The sequence below is a fragment of the Microtus ochrogaster genome, unplaced genomic scaffold (assembly GCF_000317375.1).
Source record: "Microtus ochrogaster isolate Prairie Vole_2 unplaced genomic scaffold, MicOch1.0 UNK90, whole genome shotgun sequence".
Lineage (NCBI taxonomy): Eukaryota > Metazoa > Chordata > Mammalia > Rodentia > Cricetidae > Microtus > Microtus ochrogaster.
In genome coordinates, this window is record NW_004949188.1 from 594,742 (window position 1) to 611,914 (window position 17,173).

The 17,173-nt window shown below is 52.6% G+C and overlaps 1 protein-coding gene across 1 annotated transcript in view; it reads left to right on the forward strand.

Moving 5' to 3' along the window:
* Positions 1–63: 63 nt before the first annotated feature.
* The window catches only part of Rfx1 (regulatory factor X1), a 32,930-nt gene continuing 15,820 nt past the window's right edge, over positions 64–17,173 (forward strand). Inside the window, 5 exon segments of the mRNA XM_005370930.3 lie at positions 64–2,168; positions 9,680–10,018; positions 14,793–14,902; positions 15,051–15,134; positions 15,983–16,090. Of these exon segments, the coding sequence (XP_005370987.1) occupies positions 9,721–10,018; positions 14,793–14,902; positions 15,051–15,134; positions 15,983–16,090 (600 nt within the window). The 5' untranslated portion in view covers positions 64–2,168; positions 9,680–9,720.

Below are 17,173 nucleotides of genomic sequence, written 5' to 3' on the forward strand. Positions count from 1 at the left end.
GAGGGAGAGAGAGAGAGAGAGAGAGAGAGAGAGAGAGAGAGAGAGAGAGAGAGAAACGTGCATGGATATTTTGCCTGCATGTTTGTCTGTGCAGCATGCAACATGTCTGTGTCTGGTTCCCTCATCACATTCCCTGAAGCTGGAGTTCCAGGTGGTTGTGTTATCTCTCCAGCCCTCTTTTTACTTTTGACAACTGGTCTCGTCAGTTGCCTAGTCTGGCCTAAACATTCGCTCTTCCTGCCTTAGACTACAGAGCAGCCCAGGCCTTCCTTCTACTAAGTTTTATGGTGCTTCTCCCACACCCATTATTTTGAGGGGCTCTTCTCCTCAGAGAACACTATTTACAGAAGTCTCTCTCTTCCTTCTCTCCTCTCTTCCATTGCTGGGGCAGCTACAGGACTTGTCTTACTTGTGACTGTTTATTGGCGTTCTGATATTATAGACAAGACAAAGGCAAGAAACTTATGTTTTACACTTCCAATTCAGGACCTTGCAGAGGAGAAGTATGGGAAACAGAGCTCAAAGAGGTGGAGCCATTTTGTCCATATATCACAGCAGAGCTAAATAAAGGCTCTAGTTTCTAGATCTTTCTCCACCCTCAACTCCACGGGCATGAAGTGGCAAAACTTAAAGGTGTGATGATAAACCCCTGTCAAACAGTCAGTTCAAGGTCATCCTCAGCTCTAGAGGGGGTCTGAAGTCAACTATGGGCTTCAGACCCTGCCTAAAGAAAAAAAGACCATTTTTTGAGCTGGGACTTGTGGTATAGCTCAGTTTCAGTAATCATCCTGCCTCAGCCTGCAAAGAGCTGTGTCTACAGGGACACCTTACCCAACTTGGCCATTTTTGTTCATTTTGAGGTAGACAATACGTTATGCACAACTGGTATAGCAACATTACTATAAAGGAACTAATTAATCACCGTTACTCATGCTCTCCTGTGGAAAGAAAGAGCAGTTTGAATTTCATTTAGTAAAAAAATCTTGAGTCAGTAAACAAAAAATGTGAGCACAAGATGCAGCCCTGAGCTTGCAGGACTCACCCTAATCTCGGTGCCAGCAGAATGACTGCATTTAACATTTGACATTTTGTTCACAGCGGGTCTACTTTTTCCATTGGTATTTTAAAATACTGCATTAGAATATTATCTTGATGATTAATTTCTGAGCTCGAGGAACTCACTCCCTCCAGAGCTGTTTCTGTTTTACCGTCCCCAGCTGGAGTGACCTATCTTTTGGGGAAACTGAGATCCGGAGCGGCGGGGAGCTCTGGGGACAGGCTGTCGCTGACCTTTGCTTATCGTCCGTCCTCTCATTAAATCCCCGTCTGCCAGAGACCTTTCTGCCGCCTGCGTGGTCGAGATAGCGACGCGGCCAGGCCGTGACATTTTAGAGGCTCCGACTCGCCCAGCACCAGCCCCTGCCTCGCCACCCTCTAGGACTGAGAGAACGCGTCTGTGACGTCATCGAATTCCGAGTCCGGCCTCCGCCGCTGACGTCACAGAAGGGCAGCGCTGAGTCGCAGCGTTCCTTAGGGGACGTGAGCAGGAGAGGCCAGAAAGTGGCCCAGCAAGGAGGAAGTCTTGTGGTTCCCATCAGTACGTAGGAGCAGAACTACAACTCCCGACGCTCCCTGCACCTGTGCAAGAGAGCGCGACAAACTTTTGGACGAGATTGCTATCTCCTTGGTCCAACCAGAAGGCCGACTTTAGAGCGTCATCCCACCCCTCTGTAATTCCCAGAGCTGCTTCCTCGCGCGAGTGACGGGCTTCGCTGCCTTCTAGGGTTCAGATTCCTCTGACGGACGTCCGAACCGAGGAATCCGAGCTCGGAGAAGTCCAGAGGGTGTTGAAAAGCGTGGACGGTAGCCAATAGCATGCTGCAAGGGTCCGGCGCCGTCCAATCGCTGCTCTGGAGCCCCGCCCCGACGCGTGACGCAGTAGGGTGGGTAGCAACAGTTGCCCCGGTGAGGGAAACGGAGGCGCCATAGCCACGGTAGTCGTGGCGACCAAGCAACCCAGCAACGCCAGTCAACAACAACAACCGAGGCCGCCCCCCGCCCCCACGCCCCCGGCCCGGCCTGGGGACCCCGGCGCGCTCGGTCCCCTCTGCACAGCGCCCACGCACCTCCTCAAAGCCTTCCGCGGACACAAGTGCGGAGAAGCCGAGGTAACCGGGGCAGCGCCTGGCAAGCTGGGCGCGCCGGGGCGGGCAGCGGGGCCCGCGCCGCGCCTGTCGCTTGAGTACAGTCCTGAGGGAAGGGGCGGGCGGTCAAAATGGCGGCGCCGACTGTCGGGACCGTGGGGGAGGGGGCCGGGGTTTGGCCCCGGCGACACCACCCGCCCCCGGCCCCGCAGTCCGGCCCCCGCGAGGGCGGGTGCTCGCAGGCCGCGGGCGAGTGGAGGTCGGGCGGCTGGGGCGGGGGGCGGGGGGGGGGCGCATTTATGTGTCGGGAGGTGCGGCGAGGCGGGCCTATGGAGGCTGGACCAATGACAGCGTGCGGAGGCGGGGCCTGACCGGAGGTGGGCGGAGTCTAGCGTTCCTCCGCCCTCGGAGTCGGGTGCGGCCGCCGCCGCCTGGACAGTCCGTAGAGGAGAGGCCGCTTGGTAGCGTACCTGCCTAAGATTTAGAACTTGGCCGTTCAACGATTCCAGTTTAGGCCTTTGTTTTCCTTCCTATAAAATGGAGAGAAGTGTCGCCATCCCCTTCATTATAGAAATTCCTAATTCCTTCTGGGAATTTTACAAGGGCTAATCCTTGAATCTCTCTCTCTGTCTCTGTCTGTCTGTCTGTCTGTCTGTCTGTCTCTCTCTCTCTCACACACACACACACACACACGTCTACTGTTTCTCAGTAAGATTGGATAAATTGTTAGTATTGATTGCAGAATGACCTCCACTTCTAAACCCAGGAGGAGGCGGAGATGGTCAACTTCCAGTCAGACTGTCTTTAGCCTGGGGGATTTAGTTGTCAGAAGTTGAAGCTCCGGCTGGAGAGAAGTAATCTTAGACCACAAATTTAGAGGATCTGAAATTGTCTGCGGTGTCATCTCAGCCGTGCGGTGGCGCAGTTGTGGGGCTCTTGTTTCTGCAGACTGGACTTTTCTCCCTAGCCATTAAGGTCTTGTGGAAATAGCAGAGCCAATGGAGCTGTCGTAGATTCCTTAAGTCACATCTCCTGACCCGCCACATGTTTCTGTCAAGTCAGTATCCAGAGCTCAGAGGTTATAAGGTGGTACCCGACCCACATGGGCAGGAGCAGATGCCACGTCAGAGCCAATGGGACACAGTCAGTGCACGGCCTTTGCAGCTGCTTTTACGGGGGTGGGTGCAGAAGTAGACCAGCCACGGCAGTTCTTACTGGCTGTGTGCTTGTTCCTTGCTTGCATCTCAGTTGGCACTGTTGTACACGGCAGCCGATAAGAAGACTGACTTTTCCATTGGAAATTAAGCAGGGAAGTGTGAGCTCCCTCTTCGGGGGACTTTTCCTACTCTCTTCAAAGTTAAGATTGTGGCCGGGCGGTGGTGGCGCACGCCTTTAATCCCAGCACTCGGGAGGCAGAGGCAGGCAGATCTCTGGGAGTTCGAGGCCAGCCTAGTCTACAAGAGCTAGTTCCAGGACAGGCACCAAAGCTACAGAGAAACCCTGTCTCGAAAAACCAAAAAATAAAAAAAAATAAAAAAAAAAGATTGTGCACATTAACTTTCAGGAAGATGCTGGGGTTTGCTAGGTTGGTTTAAAAAAAAAGTAAAAAAAAAGTCTTTAGTTTTCTTTTTTTTTTTTTTTTTGTTTTGTTTTGTTTTGTTTTTCGAGACAGGGTTTTTCTGTGGTTTTGGAGCCTGTCCTGGAACTAGCTCTGTAGACCAGGCTGGTCTCGAACTCACAGAGATCCGCCTGCCTCTGCCTCCCGAGTGCTGGGATTAAAGGCGTGCGCCACCACCGCCCGGCCTTCAGTTTTTCAAGACAGGGTTTCTCCGTGTAACAGCCCTAGCTGTCCTGGAACTAGCTCTGTAGACCAGGCTGGCCTGGAACTCACAGAGATCCTCTGCCTCCCAAGTGCTGGGATTAAAGGCGTGTGCCTCCACGGCCCAGCTTTGATTCTGGTTTCATTAACTGCTTGGACATCCTTCCCAGCTGTTCTCACAGTTGTTGGTCCCGCAAGAGCCTTTTGACTGGGGAAGGCTGGTACTGCCTCAGTTTCTCTTTACCTAAAACAGTTTCTCTCTAGCTGTGTGTTCTTGGGTGAATAATGTCACATTTTTTAGACCTCCATGTGCCCTCATCTAGGGACACACCTCATTTGAGCTTTATAGATTACTGTATATGGATCCCATGAAATGTATCACACGTCAAATACAGAGTAGTGCTCAAATGATATCACTTCCTGTCTACCCTCAGAATTAGCTGGTGTTTTATTTTTATCGTTTTGTATAAGAGAGAAGGCTGATGCTATGAGTTGGCAACAGGAAGCTGGAGACCAGGGATGCAGCTTTTTTTTCTCTTTTCTCTTGGGGGATTGAACCTAAGTCACCCTCAAACTAGGAGATTGCTCTGCATTGTGCTATACACCCAGCCCTATTTTTTCTTTTTCAAGTTTTTAAATGTTTACTTTTTATTGATTTGTGTGTGCACACATGAGCACTCACGTGTTAAAGCATGCACGTGCAGGCAGAGGACTGCCAGAGGGAATGAATTCTGTCCTTTTACCAGGTAGATCCGTGGGCTTGAACGCATCGTCAGGCTTGATAGCAGGCCTTTACATAAGTCATCTTAATGGTCCATTTTACTTTATTTTGAGACATGGCCTTGCTAAGTTGACCAGGCAGGCCTTGAACTTGTGAGCCCCCTTGGTTAGCTTCCTGAGTAGCTGAGATGACCAGCCTGTGACACCAGGCCAGACTAAGAGCTCCACGTTCTGTGAAATGTTGCCCATTTTGCTTGCACACGAGTGGCTTTTGTTTCTGAGAGTATCCAGGAAAAAAAAAAGTGCCGTCTGAGTAGAGACCTTGGCTCAGCTGCAGCTCTCGAGGACTGAGCAGCGCTGTGGAGAAGGTAGGAAGAGTATTTTTGAACAAGGACTTGTGTTTTTCCATGAGCCCTGAACTAGGGAGGGCCTCATGTACAGTCCTGTTGTGAACCAGGAAGGATGGCAGTCCAGCAGGGTCAGCCGGCACCTGCTACTGCAGAGACTGTAACCTCCACCCAGAAGTAAGCAGTCAGTGGAGTGCAGCCCGCCCGCCTTCCACGCTCGCTAGCCCTGTCTTTATTCAGCTGCATATGTCCAATGCACCATGACAGCTGAGTTCCTTGGGGGCTTGGAACTCAGTGTAGAGCACCTGCCTAATGAGTGTAAGACCTTGCCTTCCAGCCCTAGCACTGCAGAAAAGAAAAAAAAAAAGGGTTGAACTCCCAACATATGCCCATCAGTACTCTAGGATTGGGGTAAAAGGGAACCCTTATGAGCTTACTCAGGAGGGAGGAGAAACTGGGGAGTAAACCAATGGCTGTACAGTGGCGAGAACATGGAAGGAGTGCTGAGGTGGCCGGCACACCGTGACCAGGGAAGTGGTCTGAAGTTAAGTAGCCGGGATTGGGACAGGGTTAGAAGCAAGTATATAAGTTGGGGGTGGTGCAAAGGCCGAGGCAGGAGGGAATGGGAGCATTATTAGACCAAGAGCCAGGGGACAAGACACACATGGTCTGAGGGGACGGGTCCTGAAGGCCCCACAGTCATGAGAAGGATCGTGAGTGGTATATGTTCTCTGATGAGACATGCGACGGGCCGGGCGCTCAGCGGATCCTGAGGACAGTGCTCCAGGGCCCCATGTGAAGGTGGAGAAGTGGCCAGCCCAGAAGATGTGTCAAATGCCAAGGGCGGGGTGCACCAATACTGACCTTTCCTACTGCCTTCCACACTGTTCCCTGACCAGTGCTGCTCCACAGAGGAGCTGAGTAGAGGAGGTGTTCTCTCCCTTTCCTGTGAACCATTTGGTTCTGGAGTCTGACATTTGTGACCTGCTCTACCGGCTGTTGCCTGGTTTGATAATGGGTCTACTTCTCCTTACAGAGGCTAGGCTGCTTTCTGTGGCCTGGAACCTCCTGCCCTGCTGACTGTGTATGGGTGAGAGCTAAGAATGATTTTTTGGAATGACTGGAAAAATTCAAAAGAATACTTTATCATGTGAATATTTTATAAATTTCATGACATGAAAAATCACAAAGTGCAAGTCTGTGTTTCCCGTAGCTTTTCTTGCCCCTCGTCTGCACATCTGCTCATCTGTTGCACCACCACTGTATTGGCAAAGTCAGGTAGATACCAACAGACACTGTCTGCCCACAGAACCAAACAGTCACTCTCATCTCAGGGAATGGGTTCAGACGCTGGTTCAGCAGATCACTGACAGAAAGCAGGTGGGCTTCCTGCAGGTACCTTTTCCTTCTACTACCTTCCATGAAACACGTGCATGGGAAATGGGCATACCACATCTAGGTGTGTGATTCGTTCCCCTGCAGAGAGCCCATAGCTTGACCCTTGCTCATGTGGAAGGGATGGGTGAGTCCTCAGAGAAGGCACCAGGAGCACAGACTTTTGGAGCCCTTTCCTGTCAGAGAGCAACAGCCTCTGCAGCAGCCCGGGCAAGAGAGGTGGTCCTGGACATGGGGGACTAGCTAAAATATATTTTGGGGCCACCCCAGACTCTGAGCAGTGAAACTCATGGATCTGCATGTTAGCCCCCTCCCCAGGGGCTGCTGTGAAGTGCATGCATAGCTGGGAATGAATGGTAGTGGCAGCTCACGTGATCACGTTGGATTTTTTACAGTGATCCCGTGAACCCAGGTTACAGATGGACAGATGGGTAAACTAAGACACAGAAGACAGTCAGTAACAAATGTTTATGAAAAGGTTCACATGGGGCAGATGCTGATGGCTACAAACCCTGAGCCAGGTTGGCTCAGATGTAACCCTTTAACAATGGCAGGAAGCTAGGGTCAGTGGAAGATGAGCTGCCCTCACTGTGGTGGACTATGGCCTCCTCCTTCCCTTGATACCTAAGTCCTTGGCAGGGGTGGAGTAGGGTGGCATTATTGGGTCTGGTGCTGCTTCATGTCCTGTTTGGGTCCTGTAGTCTGAATCAGTGTTCATCCTTTGGGCTCTCACAAGATGGCCCAGCACCAGGTAGTTCAAGGGCTACACTGGCTGTCACACACACACACACACACACACACACACACACACACACACACACACGGAATGGTGGAAGCCCTGTTCCTTGGAATCACTTTTGTCTCTGGGGACTGTGCTACAAATGTCCTTAGTGCTTTGCCCAGGCTTCCCTTCCTCTCTCTCTTTCTCTCTTCCGTTTTTTGGGGTGGGGTGGGTGCTGTTGAGAATAGAACCCAGGGCCTGTTGTGCAGGCATGGCCACAGCTCAACAGTGGGGGCTGCTCTCCTCCACTCCACAGGGAAACAGTGGAGGAGCTCCCGCAAAGCCACCCAATGTCTGAGTTTACCACCCGAGGGTGAAGCCTGGATCCCTCGAGAGGCAGGCATGGGGAGAGGGAAGCATGTTGAGGCTGCTCTGTCAGTGGCCCCTGTTGGGTGCTAGGCTGACTCCCTGGATCTGGCTTAGGTCGGTGGCGGGACCTCTGGTGGAAAGCACAGGGAAGGTGTTGTCTATTGAGTGTTAGAAGGAATTAACGTCCAGGCTGGGGTTCTGGTTTAGTGTTCACTGGTGCTGAGAGCACCCAGCAGTGTTAGCACGAGCCTCAGGACTGAGTCAGGTTGGTGACGGACGGACGGATGCATGGGTTCGTAGTGCTAAGGCTGGGGCAGTAGCTCAGTCTGGCTCCCAGCCTTCCGCTTGGAGACCTCACTCTAGGTCAGCCTGCTGACATGGCGTGTGTGGCACAGTGGTGCCAGAGGTCAGGACCAAAGAGCCTCCCGGTTGGCAGGCTCCCAGCCTGGGTGCTGTGTGATTCAGAGTCACAGCTAGCCTCCAGAGCACAGAGCAGGAAAATACTGGGAATGGGCACCCTCCCAAGGCATTGCCCATCTCATGCTAGGATAAGCCCAGTACCAGCCAGGAAAGCTGCACTGGCCAGCGAGACCAGCCACTCCTGCCTCAGAAGCACCCCCACCCTGAGCTTGCAGTTTCTGCCAGGACCTGTGAATGGCATCCCTGCTGTTACACAGGGCTCTGAGGCAGATTTCTCTGTGACTTGCCTTTTTACCCACGAGCTGTCAAGGGCTTAGTGTGCCCACGGTTCAGATAGCCCTGCTACTTCCCTGCTGTGTGGCCTGGGGCCAGCACCTTATCTTCTCTGAACTTCAGCTCAGCTGGCAAACTCAGTCTGATTCACTGTGGTGGTTGCAGATCTAAAATGGGTGTGTGATGGATGCCAGCTTGACTGATCTGGAATGTGTGTATGCAGCAGGAGGCCAGGAGATGCCCAATTAAAGGCAGTATAGTAGCAAATGCCATTCCAGAGGCTAGGCAGAGGGTCACAAACTCACGGTTAGCGTGGACTACACAGGGAGGGTCTGTTGCAAAGGACAAGTGCTAAAGATTGGATGGCTTCAGGGTAGAATGTTTGCTTATCGTGTGCAAGGTCCTGGGTCCTATCCTCAGACACCAAAAGAAAAAAGATCCTAGCACTAGGAAGGCAGAGCCAGGCAGATCTCTGTGAGTTCAAAGCCAGCCTGGTCTACAATGTGAGTTCAGGACAGCCAGGGTTACGTAGTGAGATCCTGTCTCAAAGGGGAGAGGTGTTCACTGGGCTTGATGGTGAGAGGAATAACATAGGTGCTCTAGAGTGTAGCACGAGCAATAAAAACCCAGGGACAGATATTGGGGTTCAACCTGAAGGTCAGAAAAGCAAAACAGCCAGCCACTGGCTTTTACCTCTACCTCAGTCTGAAATGGCCATCCTGCCTCCAGGAATCTCAGAATGAGACTGACTGAGAGCTGTCTCCTCCATCTTATATTCCTCTCTAGGGCTGGGATTAAAGGCGTGCCCACTACCGCCTGGTTTCTGTGGCAAACTAGTGTGGCTACTGGGATTAAAGGTGTGTGTCACTACTGTCTGGTCTGTAAGGCTGTTGTTTTACTCTCTGATCTTCAGGCAAGCTTTATTTATTAAAATACAAATGAAATATCACTACATTTCCCCTTTTTGTCTAAATAAAAAAGACTATAACTAATGTAAGTATAAGAAAACTATATACAATAAATACAATGACTATATACAATATATACAGGCAATAAATACATCAGCAATGGCTAGGAAACAACAGTGCAATTTCCGTCTACACTAGAGGCCACTGACATTCCCAAGCCTGACCCAGGTGACAGTCATGCCATTTGTGGAGAGGAACACAGAATCACTTGCAGTCTGGAAAGTTGTCCCAAGCATAACCTGAGGCACTGTGGGCATGCTCAGATGGCAGGGGGTGGAGGGCAAGGGCAACAGCCACAGCTCAGGATGAGGGCAGGGAATCCTGACTCTGTCTCCTCCCAGATCCCCTACAGGGATGGTCCATTGTATCTAGCCAGAGATTTAATCAAGTTAACCCAAAGACATCTCCAGGGAGCTGGGAGCTGGCCCTGTTTTCCTCTGCTGGTAGATTAATTCTTTTCTTCTTTTGTTTTTTTTTCTCTCTCCCCCACTTTTCTTCTCAAGGAAGAGGAAAACCGCCTTATTTATTATCATTCACTGTTGGCATGGCAACACAGTCCTATGTTACTGAGCTACAGGCAGCCCCACAAGCGTCCCAGCCGCCACAAGCCCCACCCCAGGCCCTGCCCCAGCCACCACCCCCAGCAGCACCCCAGCCTCCTGCTGCAGCAACTCCCCAGCCCCAGTATGTCACCGAGCTGCAGAGCCCCCCTCCGCAGACGCAGCCTCCGGGCAGCCAGAAGCAGTATGTGGCCGAGCTTCCAGCTGCCCCTGCGCCCTCACAGCCTGCCACACCTGCCCCATCCCCTGTGGCTCAGCAGTACATCGTGGTCACCGTCTCGGGTAAGTTCACACCCACATTCATGGAGAACGCTTGGAAAATCTCTGGGAGGAGCATCCAGGGATCTTCTCTGGGGCTTCCTGTGGGATTTGGGGCATCTTTGGGCAAAGGCAGTCAGGTCAAGCAGAGATACTTCTGTATCCCACTGGGATGTTCCTGTTTTTAATCTGTCCCCAGAAACGATGGGATGATGAAATTCAATTTGCACACACCTGCAAAAGTTGGGATGCCCACCAGCCCTGGGCCTCTCTGCCTAGGTTTTCTTGCTGATACAGGGACCATTATGGCTTCTCTGTCTAGGGCCATGTGAGAGGTGCTTAAAAGGCTGGTCTAGAGGGGTCCTTTAGAGGACTGTCTAGATGGCTGTGATGTGTCCCCTCTCTTTCCTGGGGGCCAAGCAAGCTCCTGTGTCCATGACCCTTGTACCATGGAGAAAGTCTAATGCCACAGCATGAGAATGGGGAAGAAAAGGGAAGGCTAGAATCAAGAGAAAAACCCAACCACTGCAGGAGGCCCATCCTGGCCCGGCGCCCTAGGTCTGCTTTGTACCTCTGGGGTGTCACTACAGGTCCCCATCCTCTGTCCCTTTCCCCCTTCCCTTCTGGGAAACAGGGGAAGGAGGAAGGTGCTGCACTCACATGTGCCCAGTGTGGTACTTTATCCTTGCCGTGTGCTGCACTCTTTCTGCAGTGCCTGAGCGTGCAGCTGACCTTAGTTCCCACTAAGGTACTGGCCTGGCTGCCCCAGCTTCTCCTGCAGAGTCCGTAGCTCCTGCCAGACGTGACCCTTTGTACACATCCTTCCTGCAGCTAAGTTAGACAAACGGCATGTTCACCAGGACCCCTCAGGCTGCCCTCTGCCTGCACCTGCAGTCTGCTTCTCAGCCTCTTTTATACTCAGATATTCTCAGAATACTAGCTCTTTCCCTCCTGCTTCCTTGTCCACACGCTCTAGCTGGGCCCCAGCCTCTCAGCACATCAGACTCATTAGTCACTCCGGACTCTTGTTATCCTTGGCCTCTCTAGGCAGTGTCAGGCACGCCTACTCCTCTCCGACTGCAGACCTGCCCCGCACACCTGCCCAGATCTCACTCACTCCTCTCATCTTCTTGGTCGCCTCACCTCTGAGCCATAGGCAGATCTCAGGCTCAGGCTGGGCCCCTCTCTGCTCCAGCAATCATGCTCTCATGACCTGAGAGGTGTCATGGCTCCTATTCCCTTCCTTCTTCCCAGAGCTTCACAGACTCTAGACCAGTGCTCTACCAGTGAACTACATCCCCAGCCCTCTTTTTACTTTTTATTTTGAGACAGGGTCTCAGTAAGTAGCCCACACTGGTCCTGAAACTACTCTGTAGCCCAGGCAGGCCTTCGTCTTGTCATCCTTTTGCCTGAGCCTCATCAGAAGCTGATGGCAGGGTATGCCACCAGGTCCAACAGTGGCACAGCGAGGGAGGCCAGGCCACAGAGTGGCTTTTAGGTTAGACAGACCTAGGCCACTCTCACTAGCTGTGGGGTGGGGAACTAGCATTCTACAGAGAACAGGGCACAGCACGTGTCAGGCTAGGCTACAGTATCTCTACAGTATCACTGCCAGGCTCTCACCCCTGGCTCAGACAGTGGCTTGTTGCCTGCTTTGCACAGTGGTCCTGGGGAATGTCTTCCCACGGTCTCACTTCTGGCAGGAGAGAGCCCATCCCTACAAAGGACCCCCACTGCCTCCTGAGCTCTGAGGAAGAGGAAAGGCTGCTACCTTCTAGCTTCTGTGTCAGGGTCTTCCTAATTCCTTTCCCAGGTTGCCCTTGTGAGACAGTCCTTTGAGGAAAGATAAGCTGAAACAGGGAAGTACCTAAGCCAGCCCCTGGGCCAAGAGCAATCTGGGCTGACCAGGAACCCTGCAAGTTCACTGCAGGGGGAAGGCTGCCCCTTGCCCCTGGAAGCCAGAAGGCAGAAGTAAGCTGAGACCTCCAGCCTGGGCCTGCCATGCTCTGCCCTCAAGTGACTTTGGTGACAATAGGAAGGAAGCTCAGATTTCCCTGGCCAGCTGGTACACATCCATAATCCCTGTCCTCCCCTGAGAGGCCTCCAGAATTTAAGGTGGAAGGAGGTGATGCAGTCTGGGAGGGTGAGGCCGGACTCCTGCTTAGCCTGCAGGAGGCGCTGCAGCCACCCAGGCGTCTCTGCCTCCTTCAGCTCCTGTTTTTCCAGAGCTCAAGAGGGCTGTGCCCACAAGAGGGAAATAGGGCTGCTTGTCAGCATCTTCAGTGAAGGTGGGGAAACTGAGGTCCAAGAAGACACAAGACCCTGCAACAGCAGGGGCCCAGAACCTTGCCCTGAACTTTCAGAAGAGAGGCAGATAGGTCTGTCTACCCTTGGGGGAGAGGGGCCTGGCTGGTGAGGCTGCCAGGGTTCAGCCTCCTGAGCCTGCCTTCAGTTTCCTGAAGAGCTAGCTTGCTCTCTAAGCTGAGAGGTGGCCAGGTAGACAGGTGGGAGAGCCAGGTGCTTGGAGGAAGTAGTGACCACATGGGCGAGACAGACTGTCTGAGCCAAGCAGGAGGTGAGCTCTGGCTCCTAACCGTAGCTTCCAGGGCCTCCCTGCCCATGCACATGCCCAGAAGAGAGATGGCTAACAGACACAGCTGTCCCTTGACTCCATCTTTTCCCTTACTTTCCTCCCAGCTCCCCTTCCAAAACACAACTAGGAAGCCCTTGGCCCATTCACCCTCCTGGTGTTGATGGGTAGGGGAAAGCCTGGGGCCGTAAGGGCCGCCCCAAGGCAGGTGATGACAAGGTGGATAACTGGTTGGAGCAGATCCCCAGGTGTGCAGCTGCGGAGGGTCTGGATCAATGTCCTGTGTAGCTTCCCATCCTGAGCAACAGCAAGTCCATGGGTCTCAGGTCAGCAACCATCCTTGGGCCAGGCCTGACTCCCTGTATTCCAGACAGTGCAGGTATGTCGGGGTGGGGAGCCTCTGACTCTAGGCCAGCTTAAATCTTACTCAGATAGGCTGAAGGAGAGGTCCTTCTCAGGGGTCCAGAGACGCCTAAAGCAGTTTTAAGGGAAGATTCCAGCAAAATCTAATTACTACTGCTTAGAATTGGTGTAGCTACCTGAGTAGACCTGGGGAGAGTCACAGGAAGTCTGTCCTGACAATGTCCCCACATCTGGCCACATCTGGTGCATACTCAGATGCTTTGAGGCAGACTGGGCTAATCTCCTGGCCTCACCAGGCCCCTTTCCTGTGTCCCTTATGGAGAATGAGCTCTATAATTGAAACCTCAACCTTGAAGTGTCTCTGAGGGCCCCAGCTTCCTAAGCCATTCTGTGTGATCCTACCTAATAAGAACAGCAACTTGAGATTGGTATGTGGGGTTGGGCCATGTGGGCATTCAGGGAGACCTGGGAACTAGGCCAGGCCCCCCAGCTAGGTGATACAAAGTCTTTGCCACATGCAAATGAGTGAGAAAGGCAAGTACTGGCTCCAAGGGCCCAGAATCTATTAGAGCAGCACCTGGTACACCAGAAACAGTATCAGTATCCACAGCCCTCTGGTTGATAACCCTTGTTGCCATGTAACCCTTCAGCCCTGTGGGGGGCTAGGTAACCTCTCTGGATTCCTACCCCTTGCCCACTGCCAGATCCCAGGAAGATAGACCTGAGGCCTTGGTTCCTTTAGGCTCTACTGGAGACTGAGAACAGTCACATGGCCGCCCCAACCTGACTTTGGCCCTAAACTGCTGAGGAACAAGCTAGGCCACATATAGGGGATAGGTCAGATGACAGCCCAGCTTGGGTGAGACTCTTAGCTAGTGTGTCCCTCTCCACTTCCCTGCTGTCCCATGAATCACTTAGCAATATGTGTACGAAACATGACCTACCTCTGACTGATAGCATCCCTGGGTACCAGCCTTACTTCTGCCATGCCGCAGCCCCCTCGCAGCTTGCACGAAGCAGATTGTTTACCTGAGGGCATGAAGGCGTTCTGAGCTCATGGCAGGGATTAGCTCCCCAAAGCTGCAGGTATAAAGCCACCTGCATGCTCTGCTGCTCCCGCAGTGCTGGCCTCCTGGGCCTGCTGGACAGCAGGGTTGGGAGTAGACAGGGGCACCATGTTCTATGATCCTCTCTTCTTAGCTGCCCGCCAACGTAAGTACCTGCACTTTGGGCTCTAAGCGCCTTGCTACCTCCCCTCCATTCGGGTAGGAGAGGAAGGCTTGGGGCACTTTTGACCACCTTGTCTCCTAAGAAGCCAGGAGAAGCCCAGTGCCTTGGCCCCTCCTGAGCTGTCAGGTTTTGAGCCAGGGAGAGGGGGTTTAGTCCACTCCCTGTCCATATCCATGGTTCTGTTTGTGTGGGAAACAGGCTCCTCAGACATACAACTTCAGAACAAAGAAAATCAGGGGCCTCATCCCAGATATCAAAGATCCTGGGTCCTCTGGGTCCTCATCCCATCCTGCCATGTTCCTCTGATGGACGCTAGGAAAGGCCAGGCCGTCAGAGAGACTTACCTAGATCTAATCTCCATGGGAAGTAGAAAAAGACCAGATCTCCTGAGTAAATTGGGAGTATTGGGGGCTTTGGGGGAGGGGAGAGGCAGCGAGGGGAGCAGAGAAAAATGTAAAGCTCAATAAAAACCAATTAAAGAAAAGAAAAGAGCAGGCTGGACTTGGAGAGGCCAGGTCCCATTGAGGGTAGACTACAGGCTTCATCGTCCTCTACTGCTGGACTCAACTGTTGGAGAGGCAGAGGCAGCACTGACTTCCCAACCTCTTCCCACAGAAGGTGCCCTGCGAGCTAGTGAGACTGTGTCAGAGGCCAGCCCCAGTTCCACAGCAAGCCAGACCGGTGTCCCCACCCAGGTGGTACAGCAGGTGCAGGGCAGCCAGCAGGTAGGACATGGCCTTCGCTGGGGAGAGGGGAGGCAATCTCCCCATTTTTCCCGCCATGAACATCTGTTTACCTGTCTCATCAGGATATGGCAGTAGCCACCCTCTTGGTAAGCAACCTTAGTTCAGCCCCTTTCTTTTGCCTCCACAGCGGCTGCTGGTCCAGGCCAGTGTGCAGGCCAAGCCAGGCCACGTGTCACCCCTGCAGCTTACCAATATCCAGGTGCCACAGCAGGTAAGGCTTCTGCTCTAGCCTCCCAGGGTAGAGAGCCAGTGCCCTGCTGCCAGCCTGCCTAGCTTTGGGCAGTGCTCTCTGCAGACAAGATCAGATACCCTAGGGGCTGATGTCCAAGCAGTCTCAGGAGTATTGTACTTAACTGAGAACTGGGGAGGATTGATAGCAGGGAACCTGTGGGTCCAGCCCCAGCCTCTCACAGTCAAGTCCAAGAAGGTTACAGTCTGGTGCTGGGGCCTTTGACCATTTCTAGTTTGTCAGCTCCTATTTGGATTGTGCTAGAATACTGATGCTGCAGCCCAGCACGGGGGCATATTACATGTGCTCTACCGCGAAGCCACACCCTAGCCCAGGACAAATATGTGTTCTTCCCTCTTTCTCTCTCTTTTTTGTTTTAGGGGGGTGTTTTGAGATAGGGTCTCATGTGACCTGAAACTCTGTATGTTGTGGATTATGACCTTGAACTCCTGATCTTAGGATTACAGGCATGCACCCCACACTGGGCTCTAGAACACATTCCACATGCCTTCTGAGCCAGGAACCAACTCTGGCTTTGCTGTTTGGTTTCAGGGCTCAACAAGCCCTTCACCGCGCATGAGCTTGGGTGTCACCTGCTATAGAGTAGAGCCGTAACTGTGCTCTGTTGGGATGAGGGGCAGTTCCTGAGCACCTAGAACATTCCTAGTGCTTAGGTGCTCAGTGAGGTTGCTAGGGACTGGCATGGGGCTCAGAGGTGGCAGTGGTGTCTGTGAGGTCCAGGTTCTATCCCTAGCACAGGAAAACAACACCAGAAGCTTGGCTGTGGCTGGTAATGCTGGTGACCATGCTCGTTTTTCTCCCGCCTCCAGGCTGTCCCCACACAGCACCTGGTGGTGCAGAGCACAGCACCGGGCACGAAGGGTGGCCAGGTCTCCCTGACGGTGCACAGTGCCCAGCAGGTGCACTCCGCCCCTGAGGTAGGTGGTGCCACATTGACATCTTCCCCTGTTCTAGCCATGCACCCCATATTTGCCTCCTCCACTGGTTTTTGAGACAGATCTCACAATTTCATTCAGGCGGATACAAAACTCCTGGCTCTTTTGTTTGTTTTCATTTTGTTTTTTTTTTCTTTTTCTTTTTGGTTTTTTGAGACAGGGTTTCACTGTAGCTTTGGAGCCTGTCCTGGATCTAGCTCTTGTAGACCAGGCTGGCCTTGAACTCACAGAGATCCACCTGCCTCTGCCTCCGAGTGCTAGGATTAGATTAAAGGTTTGTGCCACCACCACCTGGCCTCAAAACTCCTATGTAGAGCAGGCTGACTCCTAACTTTGGATCCTCCTGACTCAGTTCTGAGTGCTGGGTTGCAGGTGTACACCATAATGCCTGGCCTCTCATGAAGAACTGAATTCACTTGCAGCTCCTGAGTCCTAGCACCCCTGCTCCATGGACCCTGGGTGGGATTATCTAGCCTGGCCCTGCAGCTGAGCTAAGGTTGAGAGAACTGTAGTCCAGAAAGAAAAAAGGAGTCTCCTCTTCCACCTTCAGGGTGGATAGAGTCCTTCATTGGGGCCTTGAAACACACACACACACCCCAGTAAGAGTTTGGAGGTCACAGGCTAGAGGCAGAGGCAGGTAGATCTCTGTTAGTTTGGGGCCAATTTGGTCTACACAGTGAGTTACAGGACAACCTGACCTATTACATAGTGAGATCCTGTCTTCAAAACAAAAACCTCAAAAAGAAAAAAGAATACACGGCCAGATGCCAGGCTTAGCTGAGTCTTCCGGCCTTGCAGCCAGTATTTTCTGTGTCTAACAGAGCTAATGGTTCTGCATGTGTGGCCACATACTCACATTCGAGAGGCTGAAGCAGGAGGATTTCAGATGGGATGCTAACAAGTTTGATACCGAGACCCTGTCTCAGAAAAAGCTGATGAAATCCGCCATTCATCTGCACCCTCTTACCAGAATTACAGTTTATCCTAGTGCTGCATGCCCCAGATTAACACAAGCCCACCCACTTGTGTGGCCCAGGGACATGGGGATCAGAAGTGCCCACTGCA